At 52.1% G+C, this 18,478-nt stretch overlaps 1 protein-coding gene and 1 long non-coding RNA gene across 9 annotated transcripts; one reads left to right on the top strand and one right to left on the bottom strand.

The window, feature by feature from the left end:
• Positions 1-322: 322 nt before the first annotated feature.
• Positions 323-11,834, bottom strand: Dusp15 (dual specificity phosphatase 15). Of its 5 annotated transcripts, none has more exons than XR_009591623.1 (8): positions 10,939-11,268; positions 10,267-10,300; positions 8,644-8,726; positions 5,709-5,758; positions 4,818-4,892; positions 3,667-3,838; positions 1,426-2,848; positions 323-505 (listed from the first exon to the last, which is right to left on the bottom strand). XR_009591623.1 is itself a non-coding variant. In XM_060383066.1 (8 exons), exons 7-8 carry the CDS (start codon positions 3,790-3,792, stop codon positions 2,570-2,572), a joined length of 405 nt encoding a protein of 134 aa, XP_060239049.1. In that variant the 5' UTR covers positions 3,793-3,838; positions 4,818-4,892; positions 5,709-5,758; positions 8,644-8,726; positions 10,301-10,449; positions 10,939-11,576; positions 11,685-11,827; the 3' UTR covers positions 323-2,569. The 5 variants fall into 5 exon arrangements, 4 of the variants coding, with proteins under 4 accessions (XP_060239049.1, XP_060239047.1, XP_060239048.1 ...); XM_060383066.1 differs by lacking the exon at positions 10,267-10,300 and adding exons at positions 10,301-10,449; positions 11,685-11,827 and having other exon boundaries at positions 323-2,848; positions 10,939-11,576; XM_060383064.1 differs by lacking the exon at positions 4,818-4,892 and adding an exon at positions 11,685-11,834 and having other exon boundaries at positions 323-2,848; positions 10,939-11,576.
• On the top strand, positions 5,753-16,907 carry LOC132653765 (uncharacterized). 4 transcript variants are annotated; one of them, XR_009591627.1, is made up of 6 exons: positions 5,753-6,870; positions 8,039-8,252; positions 13,711-13,981; positions 14,405-14,529; positions 15,242-15,521; positions 16,729-16,907. It is a non-coding gene; the product is annotated as an uncharacterized LOC132653765 (long non-coding RNA). The 4 variants fall into 4 exon arrangements; XR_009591624.1 differs by having other exon boundaries at positions 16,726-16,907; XR_009591626.1 differs by lacking the exon at positions 13,711-13,981 and having other exon boundaries at positions 5,754-6,870; positions 16,726-16,907.
• Positions 16,908-18,478: the final 1,571 nt, after the last annotated feature.

Raw genomic sequence — 18,478 nt, 5'->3', positions numbered from 1 at the left:
CTGCGTGTCTGTGGCCCCTTACCACCTCCTGAGAACTTCCCAGTGGGGTCTGCATTCCACTGAGTGCACTAGAGCGTTTTCCCGTGGGTGTGTTATTTGGGGGTGGCTGTGTTTCGGAAGGGGGGAGGTTGAGATGGGGGTCTCAGCGTTTAACCCAGGCAATCCTTCTGCCTCTGCCTCCTGAGGGCTGCCCTCTAGACACGCACCGCCACACCCCGTTCTAGAGTCTGTGCTTTTTATTATAAATATTTGCAGTATGAAAGATGTCGAGTCATTCAGGTTGCCCCAGCCCTTGCTGTGTATGTGGTAAACTGAGGCTCTGAAAGGAAAAAAAAAATCTTCTAGTGCAGTGACTACTCCAGCCAGCAAGGCCAGAGGTGGGGAGTGAGGTCTCCCCTTCACAAGCACCCGTGGGAGGGTGTTTTTCCTCCTCCTTCTCTTGGTCCCATATGCCAGCAGCTGTCCCGTGATACTTATGCAGCCACAGTCCATTCCAGACTCAGACCTGTGAACTCCAGAGGGGGACACAAAGCGTTTCATGTGGTTAACAAGAGTAAGAATTAGTTGTCCCTTTATGTTGGTGAGTGGTTGGTTCCAGGACACCACTGAACGCCGAAATGCATGGCAAATCCTTCAAACCAAGGGCTGGGCTATTTACACAGACCCTGCAAGAATCCTACATGCCTTGGACCACCTCTAAAAATACTTCTGTCGGATCTGAAGCAAATGTTAAGTGCCTGATGTATTGTTTAGGGAATAAGGACAAGGAAAAGAGTCTGTAGATGGTTAGTATAGATGGGATAATCTTCCCATCTATACTCCAGTTGAGGTTGGAGTTTTAGAAGCCACTCTGAGGTGTTCTGTCCATGCAAGCAGCTGACTCTTGTGTGTCAGAGGGAGCCCCTCATGTTTCTAGATGACAAAGGGTAGCTAATGAAGAGAGGGGGTTCTGAGCTCACATCCCAACCCCGTCTCTTATGACCAGCCTCAGTTTTCTCCTCTAATACACGGGACACCTTCAAGAAGGGTAGAATGAAGATCGTCTGAGCTGCAGTGCTCATCCTCAGCCGATAGCACTCGCTGTTGAGACAAGGTGTGTACAGGTGATACTCGGGCCAGGGAGCTTCCAGAAGGATCTGGGACATTATGCCAAAGGGCTCGGTTTGGTCTGTAAGTGATGGGGGCCACGACTGTGCGTGTTTTTAAGATGAAGCGGCACTGGGGCAGACCGGTTAGAGGGTGGTGCCGCCAACCTTCCCGGAGGATGCAGAGAGGCGTGGCGCCCTCTGGAGAGCCCCGCCTTCTTCCTCGCCACCCTGTCCTAACTCAGGGCCTTTTCGTTTACTGCTCCCTCGATTTGGAGCCCCCACCTGCTCCGTCCCCCCCCCCACTCCCAGTCACATGGCAGACGGTCCACTCTCTTACCCCTCCTTTTGTCTGGTGTCTTCCTCTAGAAGCTCAGCAGTATACCTCGGTTTGCTCACCGCAGTGGCTCCAGGGCCCAGCACAGCACCGGGCACATTGTATACTCAATGAACACTTGAATGAGGAATTGGAGATTGCTGTGGTTACACCATTCGCTCAGCTCAGTGCCTCCCCATCCGCCATGAAGCCACAAGAGTCTACTGAGTGATAACTACTTTAGTTCTCTCAGCTCTGTCCCTCCAGACGGTTACTTACTGCTTTGCTGGATTAGTAACCTTAAAGAGAGAGAGAGAGAGTCCTGCCGCCCCCTGCACCCCGATGGGTCTCTCTCTCTCTCTCTCTCTCTCTCTCTCTCTCTCTCTCTCTCTCTCTCTCTCTCTCTCCAGGAAACAGCACACCAGGAGTTGCTTCCTCCTTACCCTCACAGCTGGGAATGACCTGCCCTAGCTGTGTGCGCCTGGGCCTGCTGCCTGACCTCTCTGAGCCTAGGTGTTATCCCTGAGGATAGAGCCATTTCAGACAGTAAAAGATGATGTGAAGGCAACACCACCAACTGGACCACAAAGGCCAGTTATTTCTGTTCAGAGGAGTAGGAGGAGGGAGGATTGGAGAAGAGGAAAGGGCCTCGGGAGGTGGTGTGGGGGGTCCAGAGCAAAGGGGAACAAGAGTCCAACTGTGGGGAGATGGGAGGGCTGGTGTCGTAGAAGGGCATGGTCTTGAATTCAGCTCTGCACGCCGGTGGAGAACGGCGCTTCCCAGGGCCCCCGGAAGCTGCTCCTGCCCTGCCTCCTGCAGGCTCCCAAGCCCAGGCTCTGCGGAATGACCAGAGGCCAGGCAACTTCTGTGTCTCTTTAATCTCCTCCAGGCCGGTCCGCCAGGCCGGTCCTGCTCCTCGCCTGCCCGTCGGGGTGGAGGCCCAGGACCCCTCTCCAGAGCTCAAGGACTAAGGCACCAGGTGGCTTGCAGCAGGCCAGCCGAACACAGACTCACAGAGGGACACCGAGGACGGGCGCAGACAAGCGTGATGGGCACGGGGCAGGGGTTCCCATGGGCTCTGGCTGCATCCCGGCCGGCCGTGGGAAGCCCTAGCCGCCCGAGACGGCTGCGGCGCCAAGACGGGGCGGAGCGGCAGGCGCGGCGGCGCTCACTTGTCGCCCTTGCGCGACAGGCACCTCGGGAGGCAGGAGAAAGTCTGCTTGACGCGCGCCAGCAGCGGCAGCGGCCGGTGGGCGTCCCGCGGCGATCGCGGCACCAGGCGCTGCAGGGTCCCCTCGGAAGCCGAGGGCGCTGTGGCCGACGTGGCCGACGCGGCCGAGGTCGCTGAGCCCTGGCGACAGCGCTTGCAGAGAGGGAGCAGCGTGCGCAAGTCCTCCTCGTCCCGAAAAGGGCTTTCCCCGAAGCGCTCCTCCAGCTGCCGGCGAAGCTGGGGCGGGGAAGGGTGGGGACGGGGTCCAGCAGCCACCAGGTTGCCACCTCCACCCTTCCCCGTCTCCCCACCCGTGGATCCTCCAGGCGCCCCTCTGTCTCCATTCGAAGACTTTCCAACCCTCACCGGGGCGCCCCGCCTCAACCCTGAGGATCTCACCTCTACCCCGGAACCCACTACCCTCGGCAGGACATATTCCTGATGTGCCCGCTGCAAACCGCATTAAACCGCGTCCTCATCGCTAGATTCAAAGACACCACACACCCCCGGGGCCTCTTCCTTGTTTGGTCCTGGCCTATGGCACCCTTGCCGTCCCCACTGCCATCTTCCCAGTTATTCTCAGTTTCTCTCCCTCTCCCTCCTAGTTAGCTGAGTGGTTTCAACCTGATTTTTTCTTTTTCTTTTTTTTTTCTTTTTTTCAGTCTGATAATTTCATGTGTTGTCTCCCCGGAAGTGCTAAGAGAAAGGACTCCTTTGGCCTCAGAAAGACCCCCGGTAGAACAGCACACAGACCCTCAAGTGGACAAACCCTGAACTGTTCTGCGTTAGGAACACTTGTGTTGGTCACAGTCTGGTCTAAAAGCATCCAAATTCTCAGTTAAAGAGACAAACAAAAGCAAACCTGAAAACCCAGGCCAGGTGTGGTGACCCGGGCGCAATCCCAGTGCTTGGAGTCTGAGGCAGGAGGATCTTGAGTTTGGGAGTTTGTGACCCGAGTGAGAGTGGAGGCAGGGGAAAGACACAGGCTGCACCCCATCCAGTGGGTGCTGAGAACAAGGAGGAACGCAGGCTCCCCGGCCCTGCGCAGCCCCTACCTTTTGGGAGTTTCCCCAGCCAAACTCCTCAAGCTGCTGCCTGAAGCCTGGGTTTGGGTTGGCGATGGGCCGGGTGGCCTTGATGGCTTCAAGCACTTCCCGCCAGCCTAGTCCAGTCACCGTCATCACATAGGCGATCACGATGGTGGTACTTCGAGATATACCTGCAAAGCTGGATCGGGGCAACCCCAGGCTTCAGGACGTCCTGCTCCCTTCCATATGCCCTTCCCGCCCTGGAGCCTCTCCACGCTTGTCCAACCACAGGGAGCCTGCCTTCCTAGCTCCAACCTTTGGTTTGACCAGTACTCTCTCTCCCACACTAAGGGACTGGCGGAAGTATCACTCATCCGTCCAACAAGCTTCCCTTGACCAGCTTTTTGTTCAGGTCCTGGGTTAAGGAAAAACACCCATGATCTCTGATGCCCTGGAGCTTACAGTGTCGTTTGGAGAAACAGCTGCTAAGCAAAGCAGCAATTTCAGATACCGAGGAGCACTTGAAGACAAGGTGAGTCTGGGGTTTGGAGAGGTTTCTTTAGTGGGGGTGGGAAGGGACGTCAAACCAAGCCAAGAATGTTGAGGGCCGGGGACCGCAGGTGAATTGTGGAGTACATGCTTGGTGTGTATGAGCCTGAGTTCAATTGCCCACACCACAAGATGGAACAAAAGATTCTTGGGTAGTATGTACAAAGATCTTGAGGTGGAAGGTGGGCTGGTGATTGAGGAAGGGCAGGGTAAGATGGCTAACTGTGTGGAGAAGCAGCTCTTAAAAGAGCTGGTCCCTTGGCCCCTGACAGACCGTCCTGGTGAGATGTCATGGGATGAATGCTATCTTTGGGTCAGGGACACTGGGGAAGACTCAGAGTTCTAACCCTGCACTCCTGCCTCAGAGGCCTGCAGGGGAGGAGAGAAGCTAGAATGAATGGGTTACCTAAGTGACCCAACAGCCCTGTCAGCATAACCTTCATTCCCCACTTTACAGATAAGAAAATGGAGTCTCAAGGAAACAGCTGCTGGGCTATGGCCATCCAGCTGCCAGGAGTGAGCCTCTGAGTGGTCTGTCCTGATGAGTGATGGGCTGTCAGCACTGTGACAGGCCGGAGGGGACCTGCCCCGCAGGCATGCACGTGAGGAGGACGCCTTTCGGAACTCACCAGTGCACAAGGCAGTTACCCCCGTTGAGGCGGCAACAGTGGATAAAGTTGATGCATTCTTTGAAGTGTTTTTTGCTAGAGAAGAGAGTGACAGGAGAAGGAGTGCTGGGGTGGGGCAGGTCGCTTGGGAGCTGTTTCCTCCCCACTTACGGACAGCAAGGGACAGAGAACCCTGGGTCCTTAGTGCAGCCAGCATGGTGAACGGAAGGAGGCAGCAGTGCAGGTAGGGAGAGAGGCTGGTTACTGCCGAGGCAGATGCCTCTCCAGAGGGTAGAGGGAACAAGGGCATGAAAGTGGGCATGAAAGTGGGGAGAGTGGGGGCGCCATTCTTCTGGGGTCTACAACCAGAGCATCTGGAACAGTCAGCAGTGGGCTGGGAGAAGAGCCCCAAAGGGCAAGGCTTCAGCCTGGGTCCGCCCCAAGACCCCGTACCAGTGCTAGTAAACCAGACATAACCCCTGCAATGACCATCCCACATCCTCCACTGGAGTCACCTCATTTTTGCAAATCTCCTTGACTCATCACCTCCCGCATTTATGTAGCTGAAGGTCAGAGAAGACAAGCTATTTTGCCAAGGTCACACAGCAGTAAATGCCAGAGCCTGGCTACAAACCAGGTGTCTTAACTGTAAGCCAGTACACAAGACACGCTGACCCTCAACTCTGCTGTGCACCTGGTCCCAAGAGACAGGACACTTTCTCCATGTCACAGGGGAGGAGGCTGAGGCCCCGGAGAGAGCTGATGAGGGACATTCTGCAAGGGCATGGTTGAAGCAGACTCAGTCTGGCTCTGGGTGCCCTGTGACAGCTTTCTGGCCTGAATACTCTACGGCCTCACTCCCACCCCAGGGGCATCTCTCTGTCGGCTTTTGACCTATCCAGGGGAACTTACATGGGTACTTCAGGAGTGTCAGCCACTGAGATTCGAAGATAGGTGATATCCTGCAAGGATGTAACATACACTCAGGTGGTGGGCCATGCCTGCACCCCTCCCCCAGCCTGAGCTGCCAAGGCCAGTGAGACCCAGCCCATTCCTGCCCCTTCTCTGGACAGCCATTGTTTTCCTGTCCCTAAGGGCAGGGCCTGCCAGCTCTGTGCTGATGGTGTCCTCACCCACAAGGACTTGGAAGCTGGGAAGGTGCCCCTCTAAGGGTTTGTCCTCCAAGTGGGGATTGCAGAGTTACACAGGGAAAGGGCAGAGCTCACTGTCTTGAAGAGTATGAAAGTAGGAAAAGAACAGTTAGGCATAGTGACTGCCCATCCGTAATCCTAGCATTCAAGAGGCTGAGGCAGGAGGATTGTGAGTTAGAGACCAGCCTGAGCTACCACAGTAAATCTCTGACTTAAAGGACAGACAGACAGACACAATAACACCAACATCAGCGACCACAGCTTCGAGAATTGCTCTGACAGGCTTGGCTTCATGCTGAGGTATTCACGCCAGGGTACTGAGGCTCTTTCTGCCCATGTTTTCAACCCTCACTGCATTTCTCAAGGGTCTCCCTTAATGTTTTGCTACTTCACACGACATTTTTTTTCAGGTGCCTGGCCTGCTGCTGGCGGCGGCTCTTGAAGGACACAGGATTTGTCCTCTTGTGCCCAGGGAGGCTTGTCCTATCTCCGTCTAACATGTCCAAGGTCACGGAATCCCTTGTTGTCTTCGGGATCTGCACTTTCCCTGTGCAGTGTGTTTGGCTGTGGGCTTGCCTGGCAGCATCAAACCCTGTCTACTGAACTCCCTGATGGGAGGGACGGCTGCTGGTGAGGTGTCGGGGCAGGGCTCTTTTTCTAAGCACTCATTTCTGTAACAAACACATTAATAACTTGGAAAGCCTGCCCATGCAATCTGTTCAGACTACATACTCCAGTGCTCCAGAATGAGGCTGCCCTAGAATGCAAACTCGAACTCCACTGGCCTGGAAATTTCTTCACTGACAACGAAAGTCATAGATTATTGTCAGCTGCCCTTAGAGACCATCAAGTTTGAGAGGTGGAAAAAACTGAGGCCCTGAAAGGGAGAAAGGCCCTGCCAAGGCCATGACAGCAAGTTTGTGGTGGGTTCTGTCACTGCTTTTTTGTTTGTTCATTAATTTAAAAGATTTATTTAATGTGTGAGTGTTCTGCTTGCATGTATGTAAATGTGTGCCGTGTGTGTGCCAGGTGGCCTTGGAGGTCAGGAGAAGGCATCAGATCTCTCTGGAAATGGAGTTATCCTGTGAGCTGGAGTTACCGTGCCATGTGGGTGCTGGGAATCAAGCCTGGATTTTTACAAGAACAAGTGCTCTTAACCACTGAGCCATCTCTCCAGCCCCTAGAGCACCTCCCCCCACTTTTCTTTTTTCTGCTGGTGTTTCGAGACAGGGTTTCTCTCTGTAGCCTTGGCTGTGCTGGAACTCACTCTGTAGACCAGGCTGGTCTTGAACTCACAGAGATCCACCTGCCTCTGCCTCCCAAGTTCTTGGATTAAATGCATGTGCCACCACCACCTGGCTTTTTTTTTTTTTTTTTTTAATTTAAGATCTCCTGAGCCTTCTCAACTCTGCAGTAGCTGTAGTAGACATAGAACCTAATATAAGAGGCTCTCTTCTGGGAATATATATGTATATCGATATATGAAAAATGACGTGTGTGTATATATGTGTGTGTAGCTATGCATGCACATATGTATGCATAGGAGGGGTAGCTACATACATTATGTGCATGTCTGCCAAGGTTAGGTGTCTTGCCTTATTACCCTCTGCCTTATTCCCCTGAGACAGGCCCTCTCCCAGAACCTGGAAATGTTTTTCAGCCTGGCTGGCAGCCAGCTGCTCCCAAAGATTCTCCTGCCTCCACCTGCTCTACCTCTGGTGCCAGGGTTACAGGCACATATGGGCATGCCTGGCTTCTATATGGGTGCTGAGGATCTGTAGAAAGTGCTCTTCGACACTGAGCCATTTCCCTAGCCTGGGATAAGAGCATTTAAAGCAACAACTTATCTTCTATCAGTTATACTTTTCTGAACATCTATATGTGTCTCAGAGGCACTCAGTGAGGTTCATACTATTGCAAAATTTCCATTTACTATCTAGGGCTCAGCTTGTCTTGTGTAAAGTTCACAAAGAGAAAAAATGGTCTTTGGACTCTAGTGCCAGTGGTCTGAGTTTTTTTTTTTTTTTTTTTTTTCCTTCTTCCTTTTGGTCCTAAAACCATCTTCTCTTCCTTCGGACTCCATGAGAGCAGAACCAACCACCCAATGAGAATGTGCCTTGCAGCATGCGGAAATGTCTTCCACATCTGGCTGGCCCTCTGGACCCTCACTACAGCCCTCTGGGGCAGCTGGGCTCAAAGGCACTAAAGAGCTGAAGTCACAGCGCAAGGTTGTACGGCAAGACACAGAACCTGGGAGCGTCTGTTTGGAATCATCCCGATGCTTGGCAATTGGAAGGATGCCCAGGTAAGTGCAAAAGGGATTAATATGAGACCTGCATTTTAAGGTCTTAATATTCAGGATTGATACGAGACCTGTAGGGTCAGATGGACTGTGTTCAAATCCTAGTTGGCTAGTGTCTTCACTGTATGACCTTAGGTGAGTTCATTTACTTCTGTGGCCTCAGTCACCAAACAGGGATGATAAAACAGTCCGGTGAGGAGGCTGGATGAGCCAGCTGGGGTCAAGATGGCAGTCCAGGGACTGTGGCTCAGGGAGAGGTCATTTGCCTGGCATGTTCAACACCCTAAGCTAATCTCCAGTACTAGAAAGTAGGGATGGGGTGGAGGGTAGCCCTGGACCTACAGCTCTCCAGCCCCCCACCCCTGCCAGCCCTGGAATGGCGGGTTTGGGGTACCTGCAGCAGAGTTTGGGGTGATTCGTGGATAGAGATGATATGTGTGATCTTATTCCGGCCCAGCTGATCCGGGTCTTTGGCATCTGAAAGAAACAGGGCGCTTGAGCCGAGTTGGCAGGTGTGACTTATGCATTCCTAAGGACCAAGTGCAGCGATAACCGGTAGCCAGCTTGCCCCCCCCCCCCCTTCCAGCTCTGCCCTCTCACGTGTTCCTCCCCGACACCTACTCCCGGGGGCACCCATCAAACATAGGCTGGTGTGCCTCAGCCTAGAGCTGCTCTTCCCATCCCAGACACCTATCCTTAGCGCACAGCCCCCCCCAGCACAGCAACTGGGCTTCTAGGAATCTGTGGACAGAGCGCTTGCACATGGAAAGCTGCTCACGGAGCTGGTGTTCTCTGCGGTGCTGTTTATTGCAGAAGCAGCTAAATGTTTGGAACAAACTAATGCCCATCAAAAACGGACTGTATGAAATTAAGTACAACTGTACTTTGGACTTCTGGGCAACAATGAAAATGATCTCTATGAGCCGATATATGAGGATGACCCTGACATATATTTTAGGTGGAACACATCACCTCCTGGACAGCATGCAGATGGGGTTCCATTTGTTTTAAATACTACGTCTGTATCTACCCTGTCTGACAAACGACCCAGGACTACACCCTTTAGGCCGGCGGTCATCTCTGGGGAGTGAGGTGGGCAGCATGTGGATAGATAACGCATATTTCCATGTACCTATTTTCTCATTCAACAATATTCCCCATGTGCCTGCTGTGGGCAGGCTTTGGCTGGGCACGTAGACTGGGGTCAGCTTCATAGCTCTTGCCCTTATGGAACTAACACACAGCAAGGCCGAATCCTCTCAGAAATCAATGTGGCCGAAGCTGCTGAGGAGGCTCCTAGGGAGGAAGGAGCCAGAGCCCTGGGGTGGGCCACCTGAGTCTTCTCTGTGACTTTTCCACCTTAGGGCCCCAGGCCTTGAAACAGCCTGTCTCAGCACATTTCCCACCCACCCTAGTCAAAGGTGTGTGTTCAGATCTGGCTCCCTACCATCAGCCTGGGGCCCCTGAAGGCGGGGGTGGGGAGGGGACTCCTCCTCCCCCATGGAAGATCGTGGAAAGGATAGCCAAGAAAAAGATTAGGGCAGAAAACTGCAGGCTTGCCACCCCCTGGCTTGAGGCCACCAGAGGTTTCTCTCAGGACTTTGCTTACAGGAGCTGGTCCAGCTCTTCAGAGGAGGCTGTGGGTGAAGAATTCACAGCTTTCCACTGAGGAAAGCCATACCCTCAGGCAGACCTCAACAAAAACCTCACGTAAGAGCCCTTGGGGGCTGGTGGGCTTTGTGTTGAAGCCCTTTGTGTGGGGCCCTTAACCTGTTGGTGAACCCTGATGGGAGGCAGAATTAGGGACCCATGTCAGTGCTCTTTCCAGCCTGGGTACTGCCTGCCCTTGCACCCCCTAATCCTCCATGAGCCCTTTCTCTTCCCAGCCTGGCGTCCTCCCTCCCCCACATTCCATTCTTGAGAGCATCTAAGTTGTGTGGGCCTGAGTATGAATAGTGGACACGGGCCTGGAACAGGCAGAGTGCCATGGCCTTGGGACAGAGTGGGCAGTGCTCACCAATGAAGTTTCCAAGGTAGAGTCCAGGAAGTACCTGGAGGAAGGACAGCAGGGGTCAGGGGGCAGGCTGCACCCCTTCCCACCCATGGTAGCTGGGGCCCAGCAGCTCTTCTCTATTGGTGATGGGACCTCAGGAAGCCATCTCCCTGATAGGTCTGGGTGCTGCGTGAGGGGTCTGGGGCTCTGTGGCAAGGATGCAAGAACAGGGGATCAGATCAACCACAAGAGAGACCAAGAAGGTCAGCCTGGGGATGGGGAGGGATGGTAGAAAGTCCCAGGTAGAGATCAGGGAGGGGCACTGAATGGGCCCCAGATGGAGGGGACCCAGGCAGGCACAGGTGGAAGGCCATGCGGAGCAGAGCTGGAAGGAGGGAGATTCCAAAGTCCAGGACACACACACACACACACACACACACACACACACACACACACAGGACACAGAGAAAAATCGCTCCGGGGGGAAGGGAGGAGGCAGCGAAAGACACAGCAAGAGTCAAAGCCTGCACAGAGGACAGACAGGCGCTGGCAGAGACAGAGAGAGGCAGATGCAGTCTCGAGGGCAGCGTGACAGCATATGTGACATACATCTCAGAGCAGGAGCAGAAGGTCAGCGACCAGTCCAGGGCCCGGCCGCGGGCGGGGACGGCCAGGCGCAGCGGGGGTCTCCCCTACCTTGGTCATGCCATTCCCCATGATCCCGAGGCAGGGCGGCCGGGTGCACCACAAGCTCGGCGCCTGGGAAGCGCTGGGTTCACAGCTGCCCGGCTGGCCCAGGCTCCGAGCCTGCAGCCTGACGGGGAACCAGGGGCCCGGCGTCCGCGGCCCCGCCGAGCCCTGTTCAGCCTCCGCTGCAGCCGCTGCCACCGCTCGCCGACCTCCGGCCCCGCAGGGAAGTGATGGAGCCGCTGCCACCGCCGCCGGCGCCGGCGCCGGCGCCGCCGCCGCCTCCACCGCCGCAGGCTCCTCCTACCCCCTCGGTCATGTGGGGCCCCCTCCCCTGTGGGTCCTGGCGGGGGGCCGGACAAAGCCCCAGTGTGCGGGGACCACGGCCCGCGGGACAACGGCAGCTTGTTGCGGCCGCGTGGGACGCCACCTCCGGAGGTGGGGGTGGGGCGCTGCCCCCACCCTGGCACTGTCAGGCGCGGCGGTGGGGGGGAGGTGGTGGGAAGCCCCCAGCGGGGCCCAGACACCCCGCTTGCGGTCGTGCCTGCACCTGCCTGCGGCTGGGGGCAAAGCAGCAAACTTCTCCAGCCTGGGTTCCTTTAGTCACAGAGGCTGGACTCATTGCTAAGGGCTCTGCTCTTCGGTGTCTGTTTGCGACAAGAAAAGAGAAAAAAATTCCCTCCATTATATCACCAGTCCATGCAGCGACCGTAGCAGCCTCCTCCGCCTTTCTCACTCATCCCATGTCTACTCACCCGTTCTATCCATTTATCCATCCAATCACCTTCCATCCAGCATCCATTTTTCCTTCCATCCCTTTATGCCTCATCTCTCATCATCTCTGCCTCCCATCCATTCTCTCACCGTTCATCCACCCATCGTCCATCATTCCACTCATCTGTCATCTGTCCTCCCTCCCATCCTTCCTTCCGTGTGCCCTGGCCCCTCAGGAGGATGCAGCCACGTGGGTAATTCTAGTGGGACGAGGCATGACTACCACTAGACTCCTGAGGAAACCAGGCGTCCATGTGGGGGAAAGTGAGGTGTAGAGAGGCTCCAGGCACCCGGATACTGCCTCAGAAAACTGCAACAAGATGTCCACAGTTCAAGCCCACGTTCACACTCGGCTTGTTAGATGATCAGGGAAGGTGCCCCCTGTGGCTGCAGCTGACATTATCCGCATAAGCATGTTAAAATAAATGAGTCAAGGCACCTCCTCTGGGAGCTGAATAGAAACAGCTGAGCCCACTCTCTTCTGCTGCCATCATCCTAGCCTTGTATCCAAGCGACTGCAGGGGCGTGTCCAGGCAAGCAGGACAGAGAGTCTGTTTCAACCGTACTTAGAGGGGAAAAAAAACACAACAAACCATTCTTCATGCTTCTCCCTTCCTTGAGTTCACAGGGTATGTGGAGTGTCTGCCTCAACACTCTGTTTTCACAAAACCCAAATTATTCAGCAGATATTTAGCCTGCAGTAGATCTTAGGGGCACAGTCATGGTTAAGAGAGGCGGTTCTACTTCTTTAGCAGTCTAGAACTCAGCTGCCTAAGCTGTGGGCATGGCCCAAACGGAGGGAGTGATGGTTGTGAAAAAATGTGGTTACAGTGAAAGGTTTCTAAATATGAAACGGCTGAAAATTCAAAATTAAGCACACGGCGGCGAGTGTGGGCAGTCTGGGCAGCAGGCACCTGTGCCGGTACCAAGGCATCGTCCCTGCAACCTTGGATTTTAATCTGCAGACCTGAGCTTGCTGCCAGGCACACACCACCCATGAACGCTACCTGAAACACCTTAGCCTAGATTTAACTCTGCTGTGTTATGAACTACGGTGTTTCATTATACAAATTACTACTAATTATGGGGGGGGGAGGACTCTATTTTCCTGCCATCATTCCTTAGCATGGGTCAAACTAAAATATATTCAATTATGTTATGTTGGATTTTTTTTCTTACATGTAGCTTGAGCTGATGAGTTCAAGCTCCTAAAAAAATTATTACAAAAATTTTGGGTTGAAATTAGGGCAGAATTGTCAACAACTTCTGAAATCTTTGCTACATTTTTATATAAAATTAAAATATCAAGCCTGAAAAGTGTCCTGCAGGATCAGAGATTGAGCCAAGATTTAGTTTTCTGTGTAGAAATTAAACAAGTACATCATCTCATTAGTATGCAAATTTGCTAGAGGCCTTTATATATGTGATAAAATTATATGTAGATGAAAAAATATTTTAAAATAAATTCTTTTGTGATTTATTATCAGTAAATGTTTGATCTGCATACTTACTTTATACACTTAGATGCCTAGGGGTTATTTTTGAAATTAGGGGAAAAAAGGCTGGCTACGCGTGAACCCTGGGGTTCAAACTCTAGCATTCCTATAACCTCCTGTAATCTAGCACTTGGGAGGCAGAGGTGGCAGGATCAGAAAAGCAAGTTTGTGGCCAGCTTGGGCTGCAGAAACCCAGTCTCAGAAACAAAGAAACCAAAACCAAAAAAGGAGCAGAGATCACAAATGGAAAATAAATCTAAAACGCCCTGGCCTAGTCCCTTCCATGATGTACAAATGTGTACAGGTATAAATTGATTGTTTTTTTTTTTTTTTAGTATTCACATGAAAACAGTGGGTGCAAATTAATGGTTGATAATATTTTGATTTAATTCAGTGTATTCAGATGCTATATTTTAGCATCTGGCCAGAGTTTAGAAATTATTGATGATGGATTTTATGACTTTTCCATTGTGTTAAGTCTTCAAAATGTGGTGTGTGGCTTCCACTTCAGGCTCATCTCAACTCAGACAATCTGTACGGCAGATGCTGGTAGCCTTACGTGCCTAGTATCAACATAAGCCGCGTCCAGATCTAGGCGAGAAGGCAAAGGAAACCACAAACAGACAAAAAGTGCATTTACCAAAGGTCACAGGTGACTCTGAAGGAAACAAAGCAGGGGTGGATGAGCAAACGTCTCTGAAGGGCGACATTTGAGCTGAGAGCTGGCCTTGAGGAGGACAGCACTGCATAGGCCTGGCACGGCAGAGCGCAGGGCAGAGCAGGTACAGAGGGAGCTGAGGCGGGGGCATGAGATGGGCTGAAGAATGTAGTCAGGAACCCTTGACACAATGAGGCTTAACAATGTTTTCTCCTCTATGGGACAGGAAGCCAAAGGGAAGCTTTAACCAAGGACCGGTGACATCTGGTTTGAGGATTTAAGTTCCTCACTGTGTGTGCGTGTGTGTGTGTGTGTGTGTGTGTGTGTACCCCCTCTTATGGAAGTCATCACGGAGGCTACTGAGGCTGTGAGGGTGGAAGATGGAGACAACCTGGGATGGAGCAGACAAAGAGGCTACAGGGAAGGGGAGGCACTCACTGTGTGTGGATATCTAAGACTATAGCTGGCAGGATATGCAGACAGAGGTGGGTGGGGAAGGAAGGGACTCCTAGGTTCCCTGACTTGGAAATCATTATCTCTGCCACAGGAAGAAAAACATCAACAATTCAACATGTGCTTATTAGATGTCACGTCGTAGGTGGAAAGATACACCGAAGATTAATTGATGCTGACTCCAGTCTCCCAAAAGGCCTGGCTCCTGAAGGCAAGCAGGTGAGGAGGTGTGCCCCTGTAATCACAGCCATTCAGAAGATAGGTACAGGAGGATCAGGAGTTCGAGTGCAGTCTTGGCTACCTTGTGAACTTGAGCCAGCCTAGACTACGTGAAATCTTGTCTCAAACATACCCATCCCTGGGGGTGGGGGTGGGGAGCTGATAAAGAATCCTGGAGACCGAGTCTCACATCAGAGCAACAGGAATTACTAACTCAATGAACCTGGGTGGGAGAGTCGATTTTCTTAGATTATTTCATCTCTAAAGGATTGGCCCCAGCCGCCCTTTGTGTCCAACTTGGTACTTAGAGGAAATGATAAAGTCACACACATGAGAGACCTCTGCTGGGGTGAAAGCCCTGAGGAGAGACAACGAGGAAGTTATTAGACAGCACACATTTAATAGCTATGAACTGTTTGCTATGGCAAAGCCCAGCTTTCTTAAATAAATCATGAGGTGGAGGGGAACGGTGTTGAGGGAACTCTGTATTTCTGGGCTGTTTTTCACATCAAGATGTCAGTAGAGCATCTCTCTCAGGCAGGTGAGATTCCTTGAAAAGATTCAAAACACACATAAAAGATAGCCATTGTCTTTGGAAATGTGTAGCTGAGCTTGGAAGGCGGCAGGTGGGAGAGGAAGGATCTCTAATAACAAGGGAAGGCCGAGGTGGGGAGAGGCCCAGGTGTGTCACTAACTAATCTCATTTCCTCAGGGCAGAGGCTGCTCAGCTCACAAACAAGAGACTTCAGGAGTCGCTGATGGAAAATTTAAGGCAGCAGAATTATTTTTTTTTCATAACCATCAGAAAGAACTCAGCCACGTGGACACCTTAGTTCATCCAGTGAGACCCATTCTGAGCTTCTTCCCAGAGCCTTAAGATAACGCATTCATGAGATTTTTAAGTCCCTAAGTTTGTGAGAATTACAAGTGGCAATCAGAAACTCTTTGTTGCTGTTAGGAGAAACCGTCCTGCAATTTAATGTTGGCCACTGGTAAGTTATCTCAAGTCTGTGAGTCTCACCTTCATCTACAAATGGGAGGGAGGAAAAAGCTCTAGATTTGTGGCATGAATAAAGTGCCCAGCGGAGACCCTAGCACACAGGGTGTCATTATTACCCTCTCCATGGAGCCTCAGACAGGTTACCGGTGTTAGAGCATATATTTTCCAGACACTTCTTATCTGGATAAAGAGGCCGCACCCCCTTGCTCCCTTGCTCCCATTGCGAAGATGTAGCTGCTGGAGCTGACTGGCTACATGCCTGTGACTGTGCAGTCTCTCCCTACCCTGCCCCTTGTCGGACAGTCAGGCAACACTTGATGGCAAGCATGCACCATGGGCTAATTGTTAATCACACCTGCTGATTCCCAGCTCGGGACCTTCTGCTTACCCTGGTAACCTTAAAGTGTGTGGGGGGAACACCCTCCTTCCACCCCACACACTTCCACTGTGATAATAAAGCTGTGGCTTGAAGGGCAGTTTGTCTCAGCTCCTTTCTGTCCAAACCAAACCATCCTATCTCCCTCGTGACTGGAAAGAAGTTCTGGATCACTCTCAACTCGCCCAAATCTATCGGCAGCAGACAAAGATTCTCGTCCCAGGGCCTCACCAACACATGGCCTTTCAATAACAGTGGCATGCTGCGATTATTTTTATCTTTTATGTGTGTGGCTCCTCCTCCCTCCCTGGGGGGCTGTTGGCCATCAGACCATGAAGGCAGGAGGAACAGAAGGCGAGGCACAGAGCTTGGAAGGCCGAGAGCCTGGCAGAGATCAAACAGTCTGGGAACCACTTCAGGGAGCTGGTTCAACTTTAACCCCAGAGAACAAAGGCTATATAACCCCTGGGGAGTTGGGGGGCACCCCAAGAATATGTGCACATAATTAGTTAAAACTAGACACTTCAAGGATGCTTGATTTGCATTAAATAGCATCCTCCTATCATACGAATGGGAACACAGTACCTAATTATCCTATAGGTGCTAGAGCAGAGAGCTAGCAGGGAGCTGTGTCGAAGGCCGGATGTCAAATGTGGCTAGGGGCATCTATGTCTAAAGACACTCTCTAGGTGAAGTCAGGCAGGCCCTGCTGGAGAGAGGAAGTCCTGCACCTTAATGCCGAGCTCAGCATGGCTTTCCAGACTCAAACAGAAGGGTCGGTCACTCCAACATATGTGTAATTTCCATTTAATTTCCCCAGAAGATACTTTTTCTGGTTTCAAGAATCCAGCTATCGGCGCTGGAAGGTCGGCACAGGAGTGAAGACTGACCACTGATCCAGGTTTGGTTCCCAGCACCCACATCTCACAGCCACTTGCAACCCCAGTTCCAGGAGATTCAACACACTCTTCCGGACTTTAGGAGTGCCTGCATTCATGTACCTCCACCACATATGTGAATAATTTAAAATAAATAAGTTAAAAAGACAAAGCATCCAGCTCTTTCCGTGGGCTTCAGTGGGGGTCATGGGGCAAGTCAAGGTCCGAGTTTGGACTTTTTGGACTTCATACGGTAGATTCGTGAGGACCTTGTGAACATTGCTGTGCAGTGCAGCTTCCCACAGAGCTTGGGAGCACAAAACATCAAAGTCACTTGCTTAGGAAACGTGCCTGACAGCAGCGGTTTCAGTTAATCTCCAAAGGACAGATGTCTTCAATGGCCTTGACTTTGGGTGTGCACAGGATCACAGAGCTATTAGGCTGCAATGGTTCCTTCCTGTTTTTGGTTATCTTGGGAGCCAGGACCCAAGGCTGCTTTTATTTGTGCAATTGATGTATTTAAAATCCTGATTTTTAATTGTCTTAATTCTCAGATGGTTTGCAGTTAGAGTTTTTAGGGTTCCCCCTCTTCCTTCTTCTATCCCTTCCCCTTCCCTTCTTCCCTAACTCCTCCCCCACCCCAGAGAGGGTATCTTAGAGTTTCTGTTGCTGGGACAAACCACCATGACCCAAAAGCAAGCTGGGGAGGGAAGGGTTTATTTGGCATACACTTCCATCACTGGAAGGGAGTCAGGCAGGAACTCAAGTCGAGCTGGAATCTAGAGGCAGGAGCTGATGCAGAGGCCATGGAGGGTACTGCTCCCCATGGCTTGCTCTCCCTGCTTCTTTATATAACTCAGGGACACCAGCCCAGCGGTGGACCCACCCATAATGGGCTGGGCCCTCCCCATCAATCACTGGTTGAGAAAATACCTTACAGTTGGATCTCATGGAGTCATTTTTCTCAGCTGAGGCTCCTTCCTCTCTGAGGACTTCGGCTTGTATCAAGATGACACACAAAACCAGCCAGTACACTAAGTGTCACCATGTAGCCCTAGATAGCCCAGAACTTAATCTGTAGCCAGGCTGTCCTCAGATGTACAGCACTCTTCCTGCCTCTACTCCTCAGGTGCTAGGATCACGGGTGTGCACCATCATTTCCAGCTCATTTAAATTTCTTCTACAGAAAATTGCCTGTTGCTGTCTCGATGTGTAATATTGTCTGCTTGAAAGGACCTGGAACCACTCTTGGAGAGACAAATCTCTGGGTCATCCATGAGGAATTTTCTACTCTGGGTTAATCGAAGTGCAAAGACTCATCTGAAAGATAGGGGGCGCTCTTCCATGGGCTGTCGTCCCGGGCTGCACACATACAACTATCATGTCATCTCACACTCCTGCCAACAGCCCTTCTCCAGCATGCGGCACTGCGCCCTCAAACCACGAGCCAAAACAAACCCCTCCTGTCTCTCTCCTTTTTGATTTTTCGAGACAGGGTCTCCCTGCGTAGCCTTGGCTATCCTGGTCTCTTTATAGACCAGGCTGGCCTTTACCTCGCAGAGATCCGCCTCCCTCTGCTTCACTGGGAGCTGGGATTGATGGCAGGCATGCACCACCATGCTGGGCTCAACCCCTCCCTTCTTAAGTCCCAGCGACAAAAACAACGAATAAGCTAGCTTTTGCCCATTTTTCCTT

Source organism: Meriones unguiculatus, chromosome 4, assembly GCF_030254825.1.
Source record: "Meriones unguiculatus strain TT.TT164.6M chromosome 4, Bangor_MerUng_6.1, whole genome shotgun sequence".
NCBI lineage: Eukaryota > Metazoa > Chordata > Mammalia > Rodentia > Muridae > Meriones > Meriones unguiculatus.
The sequence above is the reverse complement of the archived record's forward strand: the minus strand, read 5'-3'. Positions and strand labels throughout refer to the sequence as shown.

Bases quoted from the DNA above. Each gene is read 5' to 3' on its own strand.
- Dusp15 (XM_021639730.2), bottom strand. From the start codon at position 10,959: ATGGGGAATGGCATGACCAAG. The intron at 10,301-10,938 runs GTAGGGGAGACC...TCCTTCCTCCAG, and splicing joins TGGGGAATGGCATGACCAAG to GTACTTCCTGGACTCTACCT. The intron at 4,893-5,708 runs GTAAGTTCCCCT...TCTCTTCTCTAG, and splicing joins GACACTCCTGAAGTACCCAT to CAAAAAACACTTCAAAGAAT.